This window comes from Brachyhypopomus gauderio, unplaced genomic scaffold, assembly GCF_052324685.1.
Source record: "Brachyhypopomus gauderio isolate BG-103 unplaced genomic scaffold, BGAUD_0.2 sc190, whole genome shotgun sequence".
Lineage (NCBI taxonomy): Eukaryota > Metazoa > Chordata > Actinopteri > Gymnotiformes > Hypopomidae > Brachyhypopomus > Brachyhypopomus gauderio.
The window spans coordinates 55,465-80,355 of NW_027507011.1; the positions used below are offsets into that span (position 1 = coordinate 55,465).

General features: G+C 41.1%; 1 protein-coding gene across 3 annotated transcripts; it reads left to right on the forward strand.

Moving 5' to 3' along the window:
* The first annotated feature begins 729 nt into the window (after positions 1-729).
* On the forward strand, positions 730-9,803 carry LOC143502113 (uncharacterized). 3 transcript variants are annotated; one of them, XM_076995293.1, is made up of 4 exons: positions 730-2,414; positions 2,688-2,821; positions 4,194-4,380; positions 7,768-9,803. In XM_076995293.1, the coding sequence occupies exon 4, from the start codon at positions 7,769-7,771 to the stop codon at positions 8,864-8,866; it is 1,098 nt and encodes a 365-aa protein (XP_076851408.1). In that variant the 5' UTR covers positions 730-2,414; positions 2,688-2,821; positions 4,194-4,380; position 7,768; the 3' UTR covers positions 8,867-9,803. The 3 variants fall into 3 exon arrangements, with proteins under 3 accessions (XP_076851408.1, XP_076851409.1, XP_076851407.1); XM_076995294.1 differs by lacking the exon at positions 730-2,414 and having other exon boundaries at positions 2,467-2,821; positions 4,194-4,267; XM_076995292.1 differs by lacking the exon at positions 730-2,414 and having other exon boundaries at positions 2,468-2,821.
* Positions 9,804-24,891: the final 15,088 nt, after the last annotated feature.

A 24,891-nucleotide genomic window follows, 5' to 3' on the forward strand; every position in this document is an offset into this window, starting at 1 on the left:
TGCAAGCAATGAAGTAAGAAAGATTTATCAATAACTCTTAATGCTAACTTCTGAATCCAGATATGTAATAATATAGCAGTGTCACAAAATACTAATTTACAACTAATCCAGTATAAAGTTATCCACCGAGTACACTATACCACATACAAAATGTATAAAATGGGATTCACAAACTCACCAAACTGTACACACTGTAATCAGAACACTGTTGATAATTATATCCATGCTATGTGGCACTGCACTCCAGTTAACCAGTTTTGGAATGAAGTCACTACTCATCTATCTCAAGCACTAAATACCCAAATTCATCATTATTCCTACAGGGTTGCCAACTTTGGACGTTCGCTTAGAGTGAGATTTTAACCTGGAGGAGGTGGCGAGTGTAAATTGTTGAGCGCGCACGGAAAAGGGGGGTGGGGTGGCGAACGTAAGTTGTTGGGTGGGGGGGGTGGGGGTGTGGCGAACGTATCGATCGCTGGTGGTTGGCGCCAGAGTGAACTAGTAACTCATTGAATCATAGATGTGGATCAGAGGTATAAATTTATTACATAAATAATTACATAAATACACATACAGACTTAATCTAGACACAACTAACTCAAATATTACATCACAATAATATTGTATAATAAAATATGCACAGAAGACAAACCTTAAGAATATTTCCTGTTCTGGCTCGATATGGTGAAATTATCTTCTGCAAGCAGTTTGGACTAAAGACTCCTCAAACGTGGACTGAAGACTCACTTGGTTGTTGAGTACTTAAATGACCACTAACACTAGATAACACTTCTTGTCCTTGTACTTTACATTGTACACTCACCGGCCACTTTATTAGGTAGCTACACCTTATTAGTAACTGGTTGGACCCCCGTTTGCCTTCAGAACTGTCTTAACTGCATAGATTCAACATGGTACTGGAAACATTCCTCAGAGATTCTGGTCCATATTGACATGATAGCATCACACAGTTGCTGCAGATTTGTCGGCTGCACATCCATGATGTGAATCTCCCGTTCCACCACATCCCAAATGTTGTTCTATTGGATTGAGATCTGGTGACTGTGGAGGCCATTCGAGTACAGTGAATTCATTGTCGTGTTCAAGAAACCAGTCTGAGGCTGTGGCATTGACACAATGCTCAGTTGGTACTAATAGGCCCAATGTGTGCCAGGAAAATATCCCCCATACCATTGCACTACCACCAGCCTGAACCACTGATACAAGGCAGGATGGGTCCCATGCTTTCATGTTGTTGATGCCAAATTCTGACCCTACCATCTGAATGTCACAGCAGAAATTGAGACTCATCAGAGCAGGCAACGTTTTTCCAATCTTCTATTGTCCAATTTGGGTGAGCCTGTGTGAACTGTAGCCTCAGTTTCCTGTTCTTAGCTGACAGGAGTGGCACCTGGTGTGGTCTTCTGCTGCTGTAGCCCATCCACCTCAAGGTTCGACGTGTTGTGTGTTCAGAGATGCTCTTCTACGTATCTTGGTTGTAACGACTGGTTATTTGAGTTACTGTTGCCGTTCTATCAGCTCGAACCAGTCTGGCCATTATCCACTGACCTCTGGCATCAACAAGGCATTTGCACCCACAGAACTGTTGCTCACTGGATATTTTCTCTTTTTTGGACCATTCTCTGTAAACCCTAGAGACGGTTGTGCGTGAAAATCCCAGTAGATCAGCAGTTTCTGAAATACTCAGACCAGCCCGTCTGGCTCTAACAACAATACCACGTTCAAAGTCACTTAAATCACCTTTCTTCCCCATTCTGATGCTCTGTTTGAACTGCAGCAGATTGTCTTGGTCATGTCTACATGCCTAAATGCATTGAGTTGCTGCCATGTGATTGGCTGATTCAACATTTGTGTCAGTGAGCAGGTGTACCTAATAAAGTGGATGGTGAGTGTATATTTATCTATACCTGTTTATTTGCACTTCCAGGTATTGGTTTTTAATTTCTGTTGTTTAAGACTGAGCCTATGTTTTTTTAAAAAAAAAACTAGGTATTGTCGTTGATTCCTGTAATTTAGTAATATTCTGGTTCACGGGTATCTAGAATTCTGACCTTTCTACAGTACTATCTAGGTTGAATTCTGTGAACAGATGCAAAGCACTTTTTAAGTTGCTCTAGATAAGAGCGTCTGCTAAATGCCATTTGTATAGCATAACTCACACAAGTTTTCTTTGTTTTCAGGTGGCATAACCATACCAGACTCATGCGGGACACTTCTGACCTTGAAAAAGCAGCTCATCCAAATCCCTCAAACCACTCAAACCAGTGTATCTAGTTGTTGCTGTTTTACTGTATTCATTTAAACCTTTTTTGGCCCCTTATTCCCCACAGACACGTTCTCTGTGACACCAGCCTTAAAAGTTTTAAGCTCCTTGTTTGAAGTGCATTTAACAGGTATGATTGATTCTCACAGAGCACATGAACTCTATTCTAAAGACACTGCATAGATTCAGAGAAATGAACAGTCACTCGCAGGTGCAACCTCACACACCTGTCACCTGACGCGCCTCCACGACTCTCACAACCATCCTAAAAGTTCGCGCTCGCGCTCGGCAGCCTCCACATATTACGATAACGTAATCACCACGTTGGTTTATTATCTGATCCGTCTTATCTCACTCAACTGAACTTGTCGTTCCTGTTGCATTCCGACGTGGTCTTTGACAGTCGTCACTCCAGAACCGAAAGTACGGATCGCGTGGACCGGTTCAAGACTGCAGGAGGGGAGAAGCGCGCGCATCCCTCCTCACGCGCGGTGTCCGTGTCGTGCATCTGCAACGTGCAGTGACAAACGGGTCCAGGTAGGTGCTTTAAAATTGTGTTTCATCTGTTAAGTCTCTAAGATGTAGCCTACCTTTTCACATTCATGAAATATGCTGATTTTAAAGCAGTTTCAAGTAGAGTTATTTGGAAATAGCCTACAGGAAATAATAAACATAGCGATCAAATACAAAAACAAAAAACTAAAAAAACAATTAACACAAATAAGTGTAATTCAAAATATTTTAGTGCTTGTCTAAAGGGATTTCTGTAAGGTTCTGTGTTTCTTCTAAACGGTATTTTTGCAGTGTGTGATTGAACTATAACGCCCCAGACACACCTTTGGTACCTTTGGAGCGTTTGGTGGTTGGTTTCCTCATTAACATTTTCGGGAACGGGTTTAACTTGTGGTTCATTTTTTTTTTGGATAATTTCCAGTTGTTGCTTTGCAGTAACCTGAAACTCATCGTATAGAGCGCTCATTACGCACATCTGATCTGTGCGGTTCGGATCTATACGCGGAAAGGATAGACCCACCTGGTCAGGACTTACTCGGTTTCCCTTCTCTCTCACAGCCCCATCAAAAAAAGATAAATCAAGTACGTTAAATCACGAAACACCGCAACCACTGGCTTACAGAGTCCACCGTGTGTGCCAAAATATGGTGAAGCACTACTGCCAAACTACATTTAAATCGTTTTTTCTGACATATAATGTAGCTCTCTCTCTCTTTGTTCTTGTGAGACAGAGGTCATCAGGTTACTATCTTATCCTGACCAAACCTGCAGTCTTTTCTACGGGTTCAGCAGTAGTAGCAAAGAGCAACCCCGATAACACATGAATACCATGAGACATGGTATTGATGGTAACAGCTGACAGTGTGTTCGTATTATTCACACACATTTAGATAATGGTTTATATGATTTTTGGTATACAGTGTGTAATAAGGTCACATTATTATGAGTCGCCTATTATTAGTGATTTAATATAACATTTATGTTTTAAACATATTACTGGCTTTTTCCACAGAAGCACAGAAGGCTCAATTCAATGAACCACAGGGGCATTCTCTCTCTCTCTCTCTCTCTCTCTCTCTCTCTCTCTCTCTCTCTCTCTCTCTCTCTCTCCTCTCTCTCGCTCACTCACCCTTTGTTTTTCTTTTTGTATCATTCTCTCATCAAATTTTAATGAGTGTTTTATACTGTATTGACAACAGCTGCCCCATAGACAATAATGTCTCTCTTCACCTCGTCACACACACACACACACACACACACACACACACACACACACACACGCTTTAGCAGACATGCCTATTGAAATACAGATGAAACATACTGTACATATAAACAGAAATACTCAGCCATTCAAAATGTACTTACAAGTTCTTTTTTTATTCTGTTTTCTCTCCAGCACTTTACATTTAAAATAACTAATAACTAATATTGGCTTCTGAAGACTGGATTGTGGACTGGTCTGAGATCAGTGTAAGTGTTCTGTCTGCAGTAGGAATGTGGCTCCCCTGCACCACCTTTGACTCCACCATGTTCTACTGTTAAACCTCCACATTATTCCCTACAACAGTCTGCTACAGCAGGAGGTGTGTAGCCACCGCATCATCACATCTTTACATTGTAAACCTAAGGCCATAGGCACCCACATATGGGCACAGTTTAATTTACATTGTAGACCTAAGGCCATGGGCACCCACGTATGGGCCAAGTTTAATTTACATTGTAGACCTAAGGCCATGGGCACCCACGTATGGGCCAAGTTTAATTTACATTGTAGACCTAAGGCCATGGGCACCCACGTATGGGCCAAGTTTAATTTACATTGTAGACCTAAGGCCATGGGCACCCACATATGGGCCAAGTTTAATTTACATTGTAGACCTAAGGTCATGGGCACCCACATATGGGCACAGTTTAATTTACATTGTAGACCTAAGGTCATGGGCGCCCACATATGGGCCAAGTTTAATTTACATTGTAGACCTAAGGTCATGGGCGCCCACATATGGGCACAGTTTAATTTACATTGTAGACCTAAGGCCATGGGCACCCACATATGGGCCAAGTTTAATTTACATTGTAGACCTAAGGTCATGGGCACCCACATATGGGCACAGTTTAATTTACATTGTAGACCTAAGGTCATGGGCACCCACATATGGGCACAGTTTAATTTACATTGTAGACCTAAGGTCATGGGCACCCACATATGGGCACAGTTTAATTTACATTGTAGACCTAAGGTCATGGGCACCCACATATGGGCACAGTTTAATTTACATTGTAGACCTAAGGTCATGGGCACCCACATATGGGCACAGTTTAATTTACATTGTAGACCTAAGGTCATGGGCACCCACGTATGGGCCAAGTTTAATTTACATTGTAGACCTAAGGTCATGGGCACCCACATATGGGCACAGTTTAATTTACATTGTAGACCTAAGGTCATGGGCACCCACGTATGGGCCAAGTTTAATTTACATTGTAGACCTAAGGCCATGGGCACCCACGTATGGGCACAGTTTAATTTACATTGTAGACCTAAGGTCATGGGCACCCACGTATGGGCCAAGTTTAATTTACATTGTAGACCTAAGGTCATGGGCACCCACGTATGGGCACAGTTTAATTTACATTGTAGACCTAAGGTCATGAGCACCCACATATGGGCACAGTTTAATTTACATTGTAGACCTAAGGTCATGGGCACCCACATATGGGCACAGTTTAATTTACATTGTAGACCTAAGGTCATGGGCACCCACGTATGGGCACAGTTTAATTTACATTGTAGACCTAAGGTCATGGGCACCCACGTATGGGCACAGTTTAATTTACATTGTAGACCTAAGGTCATGGGCACCCACATATGGGCACAGTTTAATTTACATTGTAGACCTAAGGTCATGGGCACCCACATATGGGCACAGTTTAATTTACATTGTAGATCTAAGGTCATGGGCACCCACGTATGGGCACAGTTTAATTTACATTGTAGACCTAAGGTCATGGGCACCCACATATGGGCACAGTTTAATTTACATTGTAGACCTAAGGTCATGGGCACCCACATATGGGCACAGTTTAATTTACATTGTAGACCTAAGGTCATGGGCACCCACATATGGGCACAGTTTAATTTACATTGTAGACCTAAGGTCATGGGCACCCACGTATGGGCCAAGTTTAATTTACATTGTAGACCTAAGGTCATGGGCACCCACATATGGGCACAGTTTAATTTACATTGTAGACCTAAGGTCATGGGCACCCACGTATGGGCCAAGTTTAATTTACATTGTAGACCTAAGGCCATGGGCACCCACGTATGGGCACAGTTTAATTTACATTGTAGACCTAAGGTCATGGGCACCCACGTATGGGCCAAGTTTAATTTACATTGTAGACCTAAGGTCATGGGCACCCACGTATGGGCACAGTTTAATTTACATTGTAGACCTAAGGTCATGAGCACCCACATATGGGCACAGTTTAATTTACATTGTAGACCTAAGGTCATGGGCACCCACATATAGGCACAGTTTAATTTACATTGTAGACCTAAGGTCATGGGCACCCACGTATGGGCACAGTTTAATTTACATTGTAGACCTAAGGTCATGGGCACCCACGTATGGGCACAGTTTAATTTACATTGTAGACCTAAGGTCATGGGCACCCACATATGGGCACAGTTTAATTTACATTGTAGACCTAAGGTCATGGGCACCCACATATGGGCACAGTTTAATTTACATTGTAGATCTAAGGTCATGGGCACCCACGTATGGGCACAGTTTAATTTATATTGTAGACCTAAGGTCATGGGCACCCACATATGGGCACAGTTTAATTTACATTGTAGACCTAAGGTCATGGGCACCCACGTATGGGCACAGTTTAATTTACATTGTAGACCTAAGGTCATGGGCACCCACGTATGGGCACAGTTTAATTTACATTGTAGACCTAAGGTCATGGGCACCCACGTATGGGCCAAGTTTAATTTACATTGTAGACCTAAGGTCATGGGCACCCACATATGGGCACAGTTTAATTTACATTGTAGACCTAAGGTCATGGGCACCCACGTATGGGCACAGTTTAATTTACATTGTAGACCTAAGGTCATGGGCACCCACATATGGGCACAGTTTAATTTACATTGTAGACCTAAGGTCATGGGCACCCACATATGGGCACAGTTTAATTTACATTGTAGACCTAAGGTCATGGGCACCCACGTATGGGCACAGTTTAATTTACATTGTAGACCTAAGGTCATGGGCACCCACATATGGGCACAGTTTAATTTACATTGTAGACCTAATGTCATGGGCACCCACATATGGGCACAGTTTAATTTACATTGTAGACCTAAGGTCATGGGCACCCACGTATGGGCACAGTTTAATTTACATTGTAGACCTAAGGTCATGGGCACCCACGTATGGGCCAAGTTTAATTTACATTGTAGACCTAAGGTCATGGGCACCCACATATGGGCACAGTTTAATTTACATTGTAGACCTAAGGTCATGGGCACCCACGTATGGGCACAGTTTAATTTCTGTTGCTAATCCAGTGGCTGAGATGTCATATGTCGGCTTGAAGATGCAACTTGCATCCATTTGAAATGCAAACTACACGAAATTTAGCCACAGTTTTGAGTGTAAACGGAAACATGGCTTCAGACAACCTGAACCAGGCTTAACCCTTTCTTTTACACTGGATACTTTGGTTAACAATATTTTGGACCTTTTAATCTGTGTATTTAGAAATTCAAAATAAATTTGCATGTATTTTTGCCAGATTAGGTTCTATATATATTACATTTAATGTACATTTACATTTATTCCAAAAGGTTTAAATAGACAGGTTGTCCTGAAGCCTTGACCAACACTCCTAATTAATGACTGTGTGTGTGTGTGTGTGTGTGTGTGTGTGTTTGATCACATGTCTGCCTGTAGGATGTGTGTAGTGCCATTGCTGCTGTCACTGATGTGGCGTTTGTGGTTCGTACACTGCAACCCAGCCGTCCCCTGCCCCGCCCCCTGCTCCGCCCCCTGCCCTGCCCTCTGTGTCTGCCACCTGGAGCTTCACTTGGTCACGTGTGGCAGTGCCAACCTCACAGACCTGCCCGCTGCCCTGCCTCCTTACACGGAGCACCTGAACCTCTCCTTCAACCATCTGACCTACATCCAGCGCCAGGCATTCAGGTCGACCCGCCATCTCCGCACCCTGCTCCTGAACAACAACCAGATCGGGGGCGTGGCCAACGGCGCCTTCGCCCCGCTCGAGGCGTTACAAAGGCTGGACGTGAGCCAGAACAATATCTCCAGCCTGGCCACTGGCTTCTCGCTAGGCCTGGGTTCCCTCAGGGAACTCTCGCTGGCTAACAACCAGCTGGTCGGCGTGAACGCCAGCTGGTTCAAGCACCTGGATGCTCTGCTGCGGCTGGACCTGAGCGGCAACCGCATCCACTCGCTGTCGCCGAGGGCCTTCGGCGGCATGAGCACGCTGCGCTACGTCCGTCTGGACCGGAACGACATCGCCGACCTCACCGACGGCGTCTTCTCCACGCTGAGGAACCTGGAGCAACTCGGGCTGCGGGACAACAACATCGCGCACCTGGACGCCGCGGTGTTTGCGCCACTCACCAGCCTCGTAGTGCTGGACCTGGCCTACAACCAGCTGAAGAAGGTGGACTTCAAGGCGCTGCTGAGCATCCAGGCGCAGAGCACACACGTGCTGCTGGACGGCAACCCCTGGACCTGCGACTGCGACCTCCAGAGGGTGTTCGGGAAACTGCACAGCGTGCGCCGGCTGCTGCTGGACGACTACGGCCACCTGATATGCAGCCAGCCCAAGGAGCTGCAGGGTCACAGCCTCCGCCAGGTGGACCAGGGCCTGTGCTTCGCCGAGACCGTCACCGTCCTCATCATCACCATCACCGTGGTTGTTACCGTGGTGGCAGCCATCGTCATGGCAGAGAAGAGCAGGGAGAAAAGGAATAAGGAGAGGCACTGGACCGAAGTGAGCGAGATGTCGTTTGACTCACAAGACTGAATACTGTTTTTTTTTTTTTATTACATTTTAAAAAACAAACTTTTAAACAGTTGGTCAGCTCTCTGAAACACTGGTATTTGACATTTGAGAGATCTTACATCTGTAAGAGCCTAACTATTTCTACAACCTAGCTAATTTAAAAATGTCCTCAGATGTCATATAAAATAGCGTTGAAGAAAGTACAAGTTAACAAACTCTGTTTAAAATCATCAAATTTCATGTTTTCATAACCTTACCAACTGCTGTGCTAGAAATTCAAGTTGTCTGTGCAAATTTATTATTTCAAGAATGCTTCATTAAATTGCTTTTGCATGTTTAAAATTGCCATGCTGAACATGGCTGTAATGGTATTCTAATTTAATCTGTAAAAGCAAACCTTTTGATGGCTATAGTTGTTTTTACAATGTAAATCCTACTGTTCATCTGTGTTTCAACTTCGTAAAATCATGTCTGCACAATTACACCAGACGTCTCCCAATGAATGGATGAAGAACTGGTACTTGGCTGACTGTGGATTCCTCTGTCTGTTGGTCATGTATCTACACATCGTTTTATAGATGTCTTTAGGACTGCATGCCCAGTGATGGATGACGCTCTGTCCTGGGTGCCTGGTGTCCTCCAGGGGCCAGTGGTTTATGGTTTAGAGTTCACCATCTGATTGGCTGCCACATTTCATTGGTGTGTTGAGTGGATGTAAAAGCTGTGTACAGTATTGATTCTAAAGTGCCCTTAGCTTCTGAGAAAGGCCCTATATAAGTGTATCTTCATTCATTCATAATAAATATAAAGGACTCAGGGGACAGGAGTGGTTTCTTCAAATAGAATGCACTCACCAGTAGCAATGAACATCTTTCCAAATTAACTGGTTTCAGGGAGTGATTTGTACATTTTGTTTGCCACGGACCGAAATCCTAGAAATGTGGAGATGGTGGTGACATCATCGAATGGAGGCAGTAACAATACTGGGAGGTCTGGGCATACGCTAACCAACTCCAAGTTAGCCACGCTGAGGTAATTACCTAGTTCAGTAAATGTTATCATTTTGTTTTTATAATGCCTAGTAACACAAAACTTTGCAATGCCGTGCACCATCACTTATATCTTATATTCAAAGGAACAATAATAAATTTTTAACACCAAAAAGTGCTGCTCAGGGCCCCCATATGGCCTTGTTTAAAATGGATTTGTAGAAATTCGTAGTATCCAGGCCACAAAATGTCAGTATAATGTGTGTTTCAAAATGTAAAGAATCATTGAAAAAATGGTTCCTTTAATGAAATGTGTGGCTAAATGGCGCTGGGATGTGTCCACTTTGCCGTACTGTCCCGTTCATTTCAGTGGGGAGCTCTTACACAACCATGATGGGCCTCTCCACACAGGTGAAAAAGTCCAGCAAATTTCAGCTTTATGCGATGAGCATGGTCACTGCATTGCGTCTAGCCAACTGGGCAAAAGTAAAATGTTACATCATTACAAATAATAAGTCCCTTGTAAATCACACACTGTGCCAGAGGTATCTCTTCCTTTTTTATTTCTTTATCATTAAATTCATGCTAATTAACCTCCTAAGGAAATGCGACATTATAAATACATTGTTTTGTTCAGTTTATTTTGGGGGGGGTCAAAGGGGAGGACAAACTATTGTGCATAGGGCCGAATATTTGGTGCATAGGGCTCATCTAACACACTTCGGTTAATATAATATTGGAATGGCCTTGAGAGTTGGAAAGGTGCTATGAGGTTCCCTGAGGGGAAATGGTTAGAGCATGTTAAAACTGGTAGTGAAATTGGGCCTGGGTGTAGCATGAAATTGATTTTAAAATTCTTCTACTGATTTATAAAGCACTGCACGTGCTTGCTCCTGATTACCTCCAGGAACTTATTTCCTACTATGAACCCCCACATCCACTAAGACCACAGGGTGCTGGTCTTTTATTAGTTCCACAAATTAATAAGGTAACAGCAGGGGGAAGAGCCTTTTCTTGTAAGGCCCTCCAACTTTGGAATGACCTTTCAGAATGTGTCCGGGACTCTGACACAGTCTCAATCTTTAAGTCTAGGTTGAAAACTTAATTATTTAGTTTAGAATTTGGTAATTATGTGCCCCCTGATGTAATGGGCAGCACCTAGTAAGGAGTGTGGGGTGGATAGGATATCCATGGGGCTTTAGTTTTGGTAGCCATGGTAGCTTCTTGCTACTTTTCCTTGCGCTTCTGTGATTAAGCTCACCTGTAGTTCAGTGGAGTTGTGTGCACATATAGTGCAGCTGTTTGAGCCTTGGGGGAAAAAAGCCAAAACTAGATTTTTATTTAGTTGGCAAACCAATGGGATTCCTTGCTGAGAGATAGAGAGAGAGAGAGAGAGAGAGAGAGAGAGAGAGAGAGAGAGATTGGATTGGATTGGATTAATTAATGAAAGAAAGGGTTGTTCCAGATGCAACTTTACACAAGGCTGAGTTTAGCATGTAAGTGGTATTGCATGTGTAGTTCATCAGATGGAGAGCTTTTATTAGTTTTTTTTTGTTTTGTTTTGATAAATGTTTTGTTATTAAAGAGACCTCAACATTTTCTTTTGGGTGTCTGAGTATAGGATGGCAGTGATTGAGAGTTGTTAACCTTGCAGGTATGGATTGTTAAAACTTTTTTTTTAATGAGGTTTTAATGGTTTTCATTTTTCCTTGCAGGGGTTTTGGTAGTCTAACCCTAGCCACTTTTGGATTTATGGTTGATTTAGTTTATTATTATTAGGGTTCACACACGTAGTGTGGGAAACCTATTGTAATTGCTCGAATTTTTCTTCTTTTTAGGGTTCACACACATAGTGTGGGAACCCTATTGTAATTGTTAGCGTTTTTCTTATTATTAGGGTTCACACACATAGTGTGGGAACCCTATTGTAATTGTTAGGATTTTTCTTCTTTCTTTCTTTCTTATTATTATTATTATTATTTTTCTCCGCATAAAACGCATACTGCAGCCTAGACCGTAAGGCCCAGGGAGACCAAACTTGGCAGACTGGTGTAGTCTGTTTGCGGGACTGTGCTTAAGTACAGACACCCAAATTGGCCTGATGGTGGCGCTATAGCGCAGCATTTTGCGTTTGGGTTCATATCTCCCACCCCGTAGGTCCTAGAAACAAAATTCCACTTCAGGTGCATTCCTTGGCTCCAGACAAACAAAAAAGCCTCAAGAACCATTAAGCTCCGCCTACTTAGATTTTTTGCTAATTTGCATAATATGCAAAACCTACTTTTTTATACTAGTCCCTGGTTTTTCATCGCATTTCTTCAATCTTGGTGTCAAAATATTCAGAAGAATCTCATTATCAATAAATTTGAACAAAATTGTTACATTTGCATACAGTATCGTTGTGACATGTCAATCAATAGCTCTGAGGCGTGGCCAAATTTACTTCAGCAGCTATATCTCAGCAACGCTTTGACCAATCTTCATGAAAATTTATCAGTTGTTAGGGCACATGACTCGGAGGTCACAGGTCAAAGCTGGCCCAGATTGTCCAATAGGGGGCGCTATAACATGGGAAAAACTGTTTCTCAGAAACCATTAGTCACATCAAGCCAAAACTTTACAGGCATCATCAGGGGCCTAATTGGTATCAAGGCACACAATGATGACATCATCACTCAAAAAACATGGCCGCCATGAGCCAATTAATTTTGATTTGACCTAATTGGCCATTTGATAGACTTACCATAGGTTCATACACATGAAACTGACATGGTATGTTCATGTACACACCCTCTAAGACATACTCATGTTAGAAGGGAATTGCACCACTAGGTGGCACTATACTAGAAAATCCAGAATTTCTCCTACATATTTTCACTTATCAAGAAATGCTTGCATTCATATGATTGTATGCAGAATTCCTAGCAACTTTCTAATTACATGTGTTTTGCAAAAATGTACCACTTTTTCACTATTATCAAATATATATAACTTGTCATTTTCATACTAGTCCTAGCATTTTAACTCCATTACATTTAAATCGCACCTTGTAATACTCAGCAGACTCTGAAATGCTAAGATTAGCAAGAAAATCCTAAGGTTTTCACAAATTAATATTTTTCATATGCATCACAATGCTACCATCGTAACACATCAAATTCACAGTTCAATAACTATGCCATAGTATGTCTGATTGTTATGAAAATTGACATCCACATTCACATGACCATTGTGGTGCTGTGTGCCAAGTTTGAGCCAAATCCGTCCACAAACAGCTCTACAGTGAATATTTTCATTTTCCATACTGACCAGTGCAGGGAGGCATAGACAGCTGCTAAGACACGCACGTTCTCACACACGCTGCCCCCCTCCTCCACTCCCCCATGCTTCTAACACTTTACAACCCTTGGGCTCTCCCTCCCCCTCTCTCTCCTTCACATGCACTCACAAAAACAAAGGCCTCTCTGGCCTATAGGTTTCACATACACACTAATTCTAGCCATTACTACCAATTACCCAGTGACTAATATACAGATATTTAGCCTCTTTTTTCCACACACCCTCACATAGGACTTCCTATATGCTTCATATATACATTTCTCTAGCCATTTCCAACACACTAACTGATATTTAGCTTCATTTTTCCATCCACACTCTCAACACATGCCCTCTATACATCCTGAAATGACATAAGAGAGGACAGAGACATGTAATTCACATTTCACACACAACCTCTAAATAACTGCATGCTTTACTTATCATCAAACTCTTGTTAGATACACATTCCTAGTGGCCTCCCTACTATGGGCACAACAGTGAGAACATGTCAGAGTAGGGATGAGAACATCATGAACAGGCAAAGATAAGAATATTTGTGTTATTTTATTGTATAGTAAGCCATTACTCTTTGGTTTGTTTGAGATTCACATGTGACAGATTTTGTCAGCTAAATGAAAAGGGTTAAAGAGTGGGGTTTACATGTGGGGCATTAACAAGAGCTCTCCTGCTGCTATGTTCACAACTTCTGACAAATTCAGCCAAAGGTATATTTATTTGACTAGGCCCCTGGGTCAGTGTGTCAGTGCTTTTAACCTAATCTCAGCATTTGATTTAGTTGTATGGTCTGAATCATTTTGTTTAATATCTTCCACACTGTATGGCCTAGAAACAAAATTCTACTTCAGCTGTATTCCTTTGCTCAAGCCAATCAAAAACCCTCAAGAAGCCCTTACTGCATACATGAAAAAACACACAAACACACACATACAAAGCTAATCACAGCATTTGATTAACTTCTATGATCTGAATCATTTTGCCATGCCATTTTGTTTTGATCTTTTAGGCCTTTATTGCCCCAGTTGAATAATTTTTTGCAAATTACTTTATCTGTCCATTTTTTGGACTGAAGTAGCTTCATATCACTTGTTGGTCTAAAAGACCTTTTGGCTTTTGTGCCTTTTTTTGTGTGAACCCGCCAATCGCCGCTTGCGGCTATTTTTAGGGTTCACACACGTAGTGTGGGAAACCTATTGTAATTGCTCGGATTTTTCTTTTTCTTCTTATTAGGGTTCACACACGTAGTGTGGGAAACCTATTGTTATTGTTAGGTTTTTTCTTCTTTCTTTCTTATTATTATTATTATTTTTCTCCGCATAAAACGCATACTGCAGCTTAAACCGTAAGGCCCAGGGAGACCAAACTTGGCAGACTGGTGTAGTCTGTTTGCGGGACCGTGCTAAAGTACAGAGACCCACATTGGCCTGATGGTGGCGCTATAGCGCAGCATTTTGCGTTTTGGTCCATATCTCCCACCCCGTAGGTCGTAGAAACAAAATTCCACTTCAGGTGCATTCCTTGGCTCCAGACAAACAAAAAAGCCTCAAGAACCATTAAGCTCCGCCTACTTAGATTTTCGCTAATTTGCATAATATGCAAAACCTACTTTTTTATACTAGTCCCTGGTTTTTCATCTGATCACCACAATCTTGGTGTCAAAATATTCACAAGAATCTCATTATCAAGGAACATCAACAAAACTGTGACATTGGTATACAGTCTGGTTGTCACATGTCAATCAATAGCTCTGAGGCGTGGCCAAATTGACTTCAGCAGCTATATCTCAGCAATGCTTTGACCTATCTTTATGAAAATTTATCAGTTGTTAGGGCACATGACTCAGAGGTCACAGGTCAAAGCTGGCCACGATTGTCCAATAGGGGGCGCTATAACATGGGGAAATTTGTTTCTCAGAAACCATTAGTCACATCAAGCCCAAACTTTACAGGCATCATCAGGGGCCCAAGTGGTATCAAGGCACACAATGATGACCTCATCACTCAAAAAACATGGCCGCCATGAGCCAATTAATTTTTATTTGAATTAATTGGCCATTTGACAGACTTACCATTGGCCAATCAACATGAAACCTCATCACTGTGCATATCCCAGGACTATGTGTCATACTGTGCAGTGTTGAAACATTTGGCCACTAGGTGGCGCTATTTGTGAAAATCATGCATAACTCCTCCAAATTTTCACTTAGGAACATGCAACTTGTTTCTTTTTATACCTTGCAGTAGACCTGACAACTTTGCAATTACAAGTCCTATTAAAAAATGCATACTTTTGTCACATTCATCAATTGTTTGAAAATAGCTCTTTAAGAACTAGTCCTAGGAATTTGATCCAATGATGGCAAAAATGGCATAGGCATAATCTGTAGACACTGTAGTTAACTAAATATGGAAAAAATGTTGCATTTTTGTTTTTCTGATTGGTCAATTTTTCCATTATATCCTTCTGGCCATGCCATAAATGACCTTTATTGCTATAACTCATAAACCATGTAAGTGATCAACTCCCAATTTGAAAGGCTTTTATACACTGAGGTCCTTGAGAGGTAGGCCACGTTTGTTTCAAATTGGCCTGTCGGAGGCGCTACAGTACCCAAAAACCTAGAAAATCATAAAAACTCAGGCTGCAATCTTGTTATAAAGAATACAGACAAGTAATTGGTCTTGTATGATTCAGATCAATGAGATCTATAAGATTGCAATTACATCTCATAACAAAAAGTGCACTGCCTGACCAGAAATGAACCTTTTAATTCACCAAAATGTCATTGCATTACTGAGATTAATGAGATATCAGTATGATAGTACTTGGGCTCCATCTAGTGGCCAAACACCAGAACTGACTGAAAACTATTGCTCACATGAAACACCACACAAACACACAAAGCTGATCTCAGCATGTGATTTAGTTCTGTGATCTGAATCATTTTGCCAATACACATTATTTTGATCCTTTTGGGCCTTTAGTGCCTCAGTTGAAATGAATGTTTTGTCACATTGATTTACTTATGCATTTTTTCCACTCAAACAGCTTCTATTCACTTTTGGGTCTAAAGGACCTATTGGGCTTCTTTTTGCCTATTGAGGCCAAGAGGCCAATTTGTTGGTCTAAAAGACCCTTTGGGCTTTTTTGCCTTTTTTTGTGTGAACCCGCCAATCGCCGCTTGCGGCTATATTTAGGGTTCACACACGTAGTGTGGGAAACCTATTGTTATTGTTAGGTTTTTTCTTCTTTCTTATTATTATTATTATTATTATTATTTTTCTCCGCATAAAACGCATACTGCAGCCTAAACCGTAAGGCCCAGGGAGACCAAACTTGGCAGACTGGTGTAGTCTGTTTGCGGGACCGTGCTAAAGTACAGAGACCCACATTGGCCTGATGGTGGCGCTATAGCGCAGCATTTTGCGTTTTGGTCCATATCTCCCACCCCGTAGGTCCTAGAAACAAAATTCCACTTCAGGTGCATTCCTTGGCTCTAGACAAACAAAAAAGCCTCAAGAACCATTAAGCTCCGCCTACTTAGATTTTTTGCTAATTTGCATAATATGCAAAACCTACTTTTTTATACTAGTCCCTGGTTTTTCATCGGATTTCTTCAATCTTGGTGTCAAAATATTCAGAAGAATCTCATTATCAATAAATTTGAACAAAATTTTTACATTTGCATACATTGTCGTTGTGACATGTCAATCAATAGCTCTGAGGCGTGGCCAAATTTACTTCAGCAGCTATATCTCAACAATGCTTTGACCTATCTTTATGAAAATTTATCAGTTGTTAGGGCACATGACTCAGAGGTCACAGGTCAAAGCTGGCCACGATTGTCCAATAGGGGGCGCTATAACATGGGGAAATTTGTTTCTCAGAAACCATTAGTCACATCAAGCCCAAACTTTACAGGCATCATCAGGGGCCCAAGTGGTATCAAGGCACACAATGATGACCTCATCACTCAAAAAACATGGCCGCCATGAGCCAATTAATTTTTATTTGAATTAATTGGCCATTTGACAGACTTACCATTGGCCAATCAACATGAAACCTCATCACTGTACATATCCCAGGACTATGTGTCATACTGTGCAGTGTTGAAACATTTGGCCACTAGGTGGCGCTATTTGTGAAAATCATACATAACTCCTCCAAATTTTCACTTAGGAACATGCAACTTGTTTCATTTTATACCTTGCAGTAGACCTGACAACTTTGCAATTACAAGTCCTATTAAAAAATGCATACTTTTGTCACATTCATCAATTGTTTGAAAATAGCTCTTTAAGAACTAGTCCTAGGAATTTGATCCAATGATGGCAAAAATGGCATAGCCATAATCTGTAGACACTGTAGTTAACTAAATAAGGAAAAAATGTTGCATTTTTATTTGTCTGATTGGTCAATTTTTCCATTATATCCTTCTGGCCATGCCATAAATGACCTTTATTGCTATCACTCATAAACCATGTAAGTGATCAACTCCCAATTTGAAAGGCTTTTATAGACTGAGGTCCTTGTGAGGTAGGCCAAGTTTGGTTCAAATTGGCCTGTCGGAGGCGCTACAGTACCCAAAAACCTGAGAAATCATAAAAACTCACGCAGCAATCTTGTTATGCAGAATACAGACAAGTAATGGGGCTTGTATGATTCAGATCAATGAGGTCTATAACATTGCAATTACATCTCATAACAAAAAGTGCACTGCCTGACCAGAAATGAACCTTTTAATTCACCAAAATGTCATTGCATTACTGAGATTAATGAGATATCAGTATGATAGTACTTGGGCTCCATCTAGTGGCCAAACACCGAAACTGACTGAAAACAATTGCTCACATGAAACACCACACAAACGCACACAAAGCTGATCTCAGCATGTGATTTAGTTCTGTGATCTGAATCATTTTGCCAATACACATTATTTTGATCCTTTTGGGCCTTTAGTGCCTCAGTTGAATTGAATGTTTTGTCACATTGATTTACTTATGCATTTTTTCCACTCAAACAGCTTCTATTCACTTTTGGGTCTAAAGGGCCTATTGGGCTTCTTTTTGCCTATTGAGGCCAAGAGGCCAATTTGTTGGTCTAAAAGACCCTTTGGGCTTTTTTGCCTTTTTTTGTGTGAACCCGCCAATCGCCGCTTGCGGCTATATTTATTATTATTTTTCTCCGCATAAAACGCATACTGCAGCCTAGACCGTAAGGCCCAGGAAGACCAATCTTGGCAGAATGGTGTAGTCTGTTTGCGGGACCGTGCTAAAGTACAGACACCCACATTGGCCTGATGGTGGCGCTATAGCGCAGCATTTTGCGTTTGGGTTCATATCTCCCACCCCGTAGGTCCTAGAAACAAAATTCCACTTCAGGTGCATTCCTTGGCTCCAGACAAACAAAAAAGCCTCAAGAACCATTAAGCTCCGCCTACTTAGATTTTTTGCTAATTTGCATAATATGCAAAACCTACTTTTTTATACTAGTCCCTGGTTTTTCATCTGATCACCACAATCTTGGTGTCAAAATATTCACAAGAATCTCATTATCAAGGAACATCAACAAAACTGTGACATTGGTATACAGTCTGGTTGTCACATGTCAATCAATAGCTCTGAGGCGTGGCCAAATTGACTTCAGCAGCTATATCTCAGCAATGCTTTGACCTATCTTTATGAAAATTTATCAGTTGTTAGGGCACATGACTCAGAGGTCACAGGTCAAAGCTGGCCACGATTGTCCAATAGGGGGCGCTATAACATGGGGAAATTTGTTTCTCAGAAACCATTAGTCACATCAAGCCCAAACTTTACAGGCATCATCAGGGGCCCAAGTGGTATCAAGGCACACAATGATGACCTCATCACTCAAAAAACATGGCCGCCATGAGCCAATTCATTTTTATTTGAATTAATTGGCCATTTGACAGACTTACCATTGGCCAATCAACATGAAACCTCATCACTGTACATATCCCAGGACTATGTGTCATACTGTGCAGTGTTGAAACATTTGGCCACTAGGTGGCGCTATTTGTGAAAATCATACATAACCCCTCCAAATTTTCACTTAGGAACATGCAACTTGTTTCATTTTATACCTTGCAGTAGACCTGACAACTTTGCAATTACAAGTCCTATAAAAAAATGCATACTTTTGTCACATTCATCAATTGTTTGAAAATAGCTCTTTAAGAACTAGTCCTAGGAATTTGATCCAATGATGGCAAAAATGGCATAGGCATAATCTGTAGACACTGTAGTTAACTAAATAAGGAAAAAATGTTGCATTTTTATTTGTCTGATTGGTCAATTTTTCCATTATATCCTTCTGGCCATGCCATAAATGACCTTTATTGCTATCACTCATAAACCATGTAAGTGATCAACTCCCAATTTGAAAGGCTTTTATAGACTGAGGTCCTTGTGAGGTAGGCCAAGTTTGGTTCAAATTGGCCTGTCGGAGGCGCTACAGTACCCAAAAACCTGAGAAATCATAAAAACTCACGCAGCAATCTTGTTATGTAGAATACAGACAAGTAATGGGGCTTGTATGATTCAGATCAATGAGGTCTATAACATTGCAATTACATCTCATAACAAAAAGTGCACTGCCTGACCAGAAATGAACCTTTTAATTCACCAAAATGTCATTGCATTACTGAAATTAATGAGATATCAGTATGATAGTACTTGGGCTCCATCTAGTGGCCAAACACCGAAACTGACTGAAAACAATTGCTCACATGAAACACCACACAAACACACACAAAGCTGATCTCAGCATGTGATTTAGTTCTGTGATCTGAATCATTTTGCCAATACACATTATTTTGATCCTTTTGGGCCTTTAGTGCCTCAGTTGAATTGAATGTTTTGTCACATTGATTTACTTATGCATTTTTTCCACTCAAACAGCTTCTATTCACTTTTGGGTCTAAAGGACCTATTGGGCTTCTTTTTGCCTATTGAGGCCAAGAGGCCAATTTGTTGGTCTAAAAGACCCTTTGGGCTTTTTTGCCTTTTTTTGTGTGAACCCGCCAATCGCCGCTTGCGGCTATATTTAGGGTTCACACACATAGTGTGGGAACCCTATTGTAATTGTTAGGATTTTTCTTTTTCTTATTATTATTTTTCTCCGGATAAAACGCATACTGCAGCCTAGACCGTAAGGCCCAGGGAGACCAAACTTGGCAGACTGGTGTAGTCTGTTTGCGGGACCGTGCTAAAGTACAGACACCCAAATTGGCCTGATGGTGGCGCTATAGCGCAGCATTTTGCGTTTGGGTTCATATCTCCCACCCCGAAGGTCCTAGAAACAAAATTCCACTTCAGGTGCATTCCTTGGCTCCAGACAAACAAAAAAGCCTCAAGAACCATTAAGCTCCGCCTACTTAGATTTTTTGCTAATTTGCATAATATGCAAAACCTACTTTTTTATACTAGTCCCTGGTTTTTCATCTGATCACCACAATCTTGGTGTCAAAATATTCACAAGAATCTCATTATCAAGGAATATCAACAAAACTGTGACATGGGTATACAGTCTGGTTGTCACATGTCAATCAATAGCTCTGAGGCGTGGCCAAATTGACTTCAGCAGCTATATCTCAGCAATGCTTTGACCAGTCTTCATGGAAATTTATCAGTTGTTAGAGCACATGATTCAAAGGTCACAGGTCAAAGCTGGCCATGATTGTCCAATAGGGGGCGCTATAACATGGGAAAAACTGTATCTCAGAAACCATTAGTCACATCAAGCCAAAACTTTACTCGCATCATCAGGGGCCCAAGTGGTATCAAGGCACACATGGATGACATCATCACTCAAAAAACATGGCCACCATGAGCTAATTAATTTTTATTTGAATTAATTGGCCATTTGACAGACTTACCATAGGTTCATACACATGAAACTGACATGGTATGTTCATGTACACACCCTCTAAGACATACTCATGTTAGAAGGGAATTGCACCACTAGGTGGCGCTATACTAGAAAATCCAGAATTTCTCCTACATATTTTCACTTATCAAGAAATGCTTGCACTCATATGATTGTATGCAGAATTCCTAGCAACTTTCTAATTACATGTGTTTTGCAAAAATGTACCACTTTTTCACTATTATCAAATATATATAACTTGTCATTTTCATACTAGTCCTAGCATTTTAACTCCATTACCTTTAAATCACACCTTGTAATACTCAGCAGACTCTGAAATGCTAAGATTAGCAAGAAAATCCTAAGGTTTTCACAAATTAATATTTTTCATATGCATCACAATGTTACCATCGTAACACATCAAATTCACAGTTCAATAACTATGCCATAGTATGTCTGATTGTTATGAAAATTGACATCCACATTCACAAGGCCATTGTGGTGCTGTGTGCCAAGTTTGAGCTAAATCCGTCCACAAAAAGCTCTACAGTGAATATTTTCATTTTCCATACTGACCAGTGCAGGGAGGCATAGACAGCTGCTAAGACACGCACGTTCTCACACATGCTGCCCCCCTCCTCCACTCCCCCATGCTTCTAACACTTTACAACCCTTGGGCTCTCCCTCCCCCTCTCTCTCCTTCACATGCACTCACAAAAACAAAGGCCTCTCTGGCCTATAGGTTTCACATACACACTAATTCTAGCCATTACTACCAATTACCCAGTGACTAATATACAGATATTTAGCCTCTTTTTTCCACACACCCTCACATAGGACTTCCTATATGCTTCATATATACATTTCTCTAGCCATTTCCAACACACTAACTGATATTTAGCTTCATTTTTCCATCCACACTCTCAACACATGCCCTCTATACATCCTGAAATGACATAAGAGAGGACAGACACATGTAATTCACATTTCACACACAACCTCTAAATAACTGCATGCTTTACTTATCATCAAAGTCTTGTTAGATACACATTCCTAGTGGCCTCCCTACTATGGGCACAACAGTGAGAACATGTCAGAGTAGGGATGAGAACATCATGAACAGGCAAAGATAAGAATATTTGTGTTCTTTTATTGTATAGTAAGCCATTACTCTTTGGTTTGTTTGAGATTCACATGTGACAGATTTTGTCAGCTAAATGAAAAGGGTTAAAGAGTGGGGTTTACATGTGGGGCATTAACAAGAGCTCTCCTGCTGCTATGTTCACAACTTCTGACAAATTCAGCCAAAGGTATATTTATTTGACTAGGCCCCTGGGTCAGTGTGTCAGTGCTTTTAACCTAATCTCAGCATTTGATTTAGTTGTATGGTCTGAATCATTTTGTTTAATATCTTCCACACTGTATGGCCTAGAAACAAAATTCTACTTCAGCTGTATTCCTTTGCTCAAGCCAACCAAAAAAGCATCAAGAAGCCCTTACTGCATACATGAAAAAACACACAAACACACACATACAAAGCTAATCACAGCATTTGATTAACTTCTATGATCTGAATCATTTTGCCATGACATTTTGTTTTGATCTTTTGGGCCTTTATTGCCCCAGTTGAATATTTTTTTGCAAATTACTTTATCTGTCCATTTTTTGGACTGAAGTAGCTTCATATCACTTGTTGGTCTAATTATTATTATTTTTCTCCGCATAAAACGCATACTGCAGCCTAGACCGTAAGGCCCAGGGAGACCAAACTTGGCAGACTGGTGTAGTCTGTTTGCGGGACCGTGCTTAAGTACAGACACCCAAATTGGCCTGATGGTGGCGCTATAGCGCAGCATTTTGCGTTTGGGTTCATATCTCCCACCCCGTAGGTCCTAGAAACAAAATTCCACTTCAGGTGCATTCCTTGGCTCCAGACAAACAAAAAAGCCTCAAGAACCATTAAGCTCCGCCTACTTAGATTTTTTGCTAATTTGCATAATATGCAAAACCTACTTTTTTATACTAGTCCCTGGTTTTTCATCGCATTTCTTCAATCTTGGTGTCAAAATATTCAGAAGAATCTCATTATCAATAAATTTGAACAAAATTGTTACATTTGCATACAGTATCGTTGTGACATGTCAATCAATAGCTCTGAGGCGTGGCCAAATTTACTTCAGCAGCTATATCTCAGCAACGCTTTGACCAATCTTCATGAAAATTTATCAGTTGTTAGGGCACATGACTCGGAGGTCACAGGTCAAAGCTGGCCCAGATTGTCCAATAGGGGGCGCTATAACATGGGAAAAACTGTTTCTCAGAAACCATTAGTCACATCAAGCCAAAACTTTACAGGCATCATCAGGGGCCTAATTGGTATCAAGGCACACAATGATGACATCATCACTCAAAAAACATGGCCGCCATGAGCCAATTAATTTTGATTTGACCTAATTGGCCATTTGATAGACTTACCATAGGTTCATACACATGAAACTGACATGGTATGTTCATGTACACACCCTCTAAGACATACTCATGTTAGAAGGGAATTGCACCACTAGGTGGCACTATACTAGAAAATCCAGAATTTCTCCTACATATTTTCACTTATCAAGAAATGCTTGCATTCATATGATTGTATGCAGAATTCCTAGCAACTTTCTAATTACATGTGTTTTGCAAAAATGTACCACTTTTTCACTATTATCAAATATATATAACTTGTCATTTTCATACTAGTCCTAGCATTTTAACTCCATTACATTTAAATCGCACCTTGTAATACTCAGCAGACTCTGAAATGCTAAGATTAGCAAGAAAATCCTAAGGTTTTCACAAATTAATATTTTTCATATGCATCACAATGCTACCATCGTAACACATCAAATTCACAGTTCAATAACTATGCCATAGTATGTCTGATTGTTATGAAAATTGACATCCACATTCACATGACCATTGTGGTGCTGTGTGCCAAGTTTGAGCCAAATCCGTCCACAAACAGCTCTACAGTGAATATTTTCATTTTCCATACTGACCAGTGCAGGGAGGCATAGACAGCTGCTAAGACACGCACGTTCTCACACACGCTGCCCCCCTCCTCCACTCCCCCATGCTTCTAACACTTTACAACCCTTGGGCTCTCCCTCCCCCTCTCTCTCCTTCACATGCACTCACAAAAACAAAGGCCTCTCTGGCCTATAGGTTTCACATACACACTAATTCTAGCCATTACTACCAATTACCCAGTGACTAATATACAGATATTTAGCCTCTTTTTTCCACACACCCTCACATAGGACTTCCTATATGCTTCATATATACATTTCTCTAGCCATTTCCAACACACTAACTGATATTTAGCTTCATTTTTCCATCCACACTCTCAACACATGCCCTCTATACATCCTGAAATGACATAAGAGAGGACAGAGACATGTAATTCACATTTCACACACAACCTCTAAATAACTGCATGCTTTACTTATCATCAAACTCTTGTTAGATACACATTCCTAGTGGCCTCCCTACTATGGGCACAACAGTGAGAACATGTCAGAGTAGGGATGAGAACATCATGAACAGGCAAAGATAAGAATATTTGTGTTATTTTATTGTATAGTAAGCCATTACTCTTTGGTTTGTTTGAGATTCACATGTGACAGATTTTGTCAGCTAAATGAAAAGGGTTAAAGAGTGGGGTTTACATGTGGGGCATTAACAAGAGCTCTCCTGCTGCTATGTTCACAACTTCTGACAAATTCAGCCAAAGGTATATTTATTTGACTAGGCCCCTGGGTCAGTGTGTCAGTGCTTTTAACCTAATCT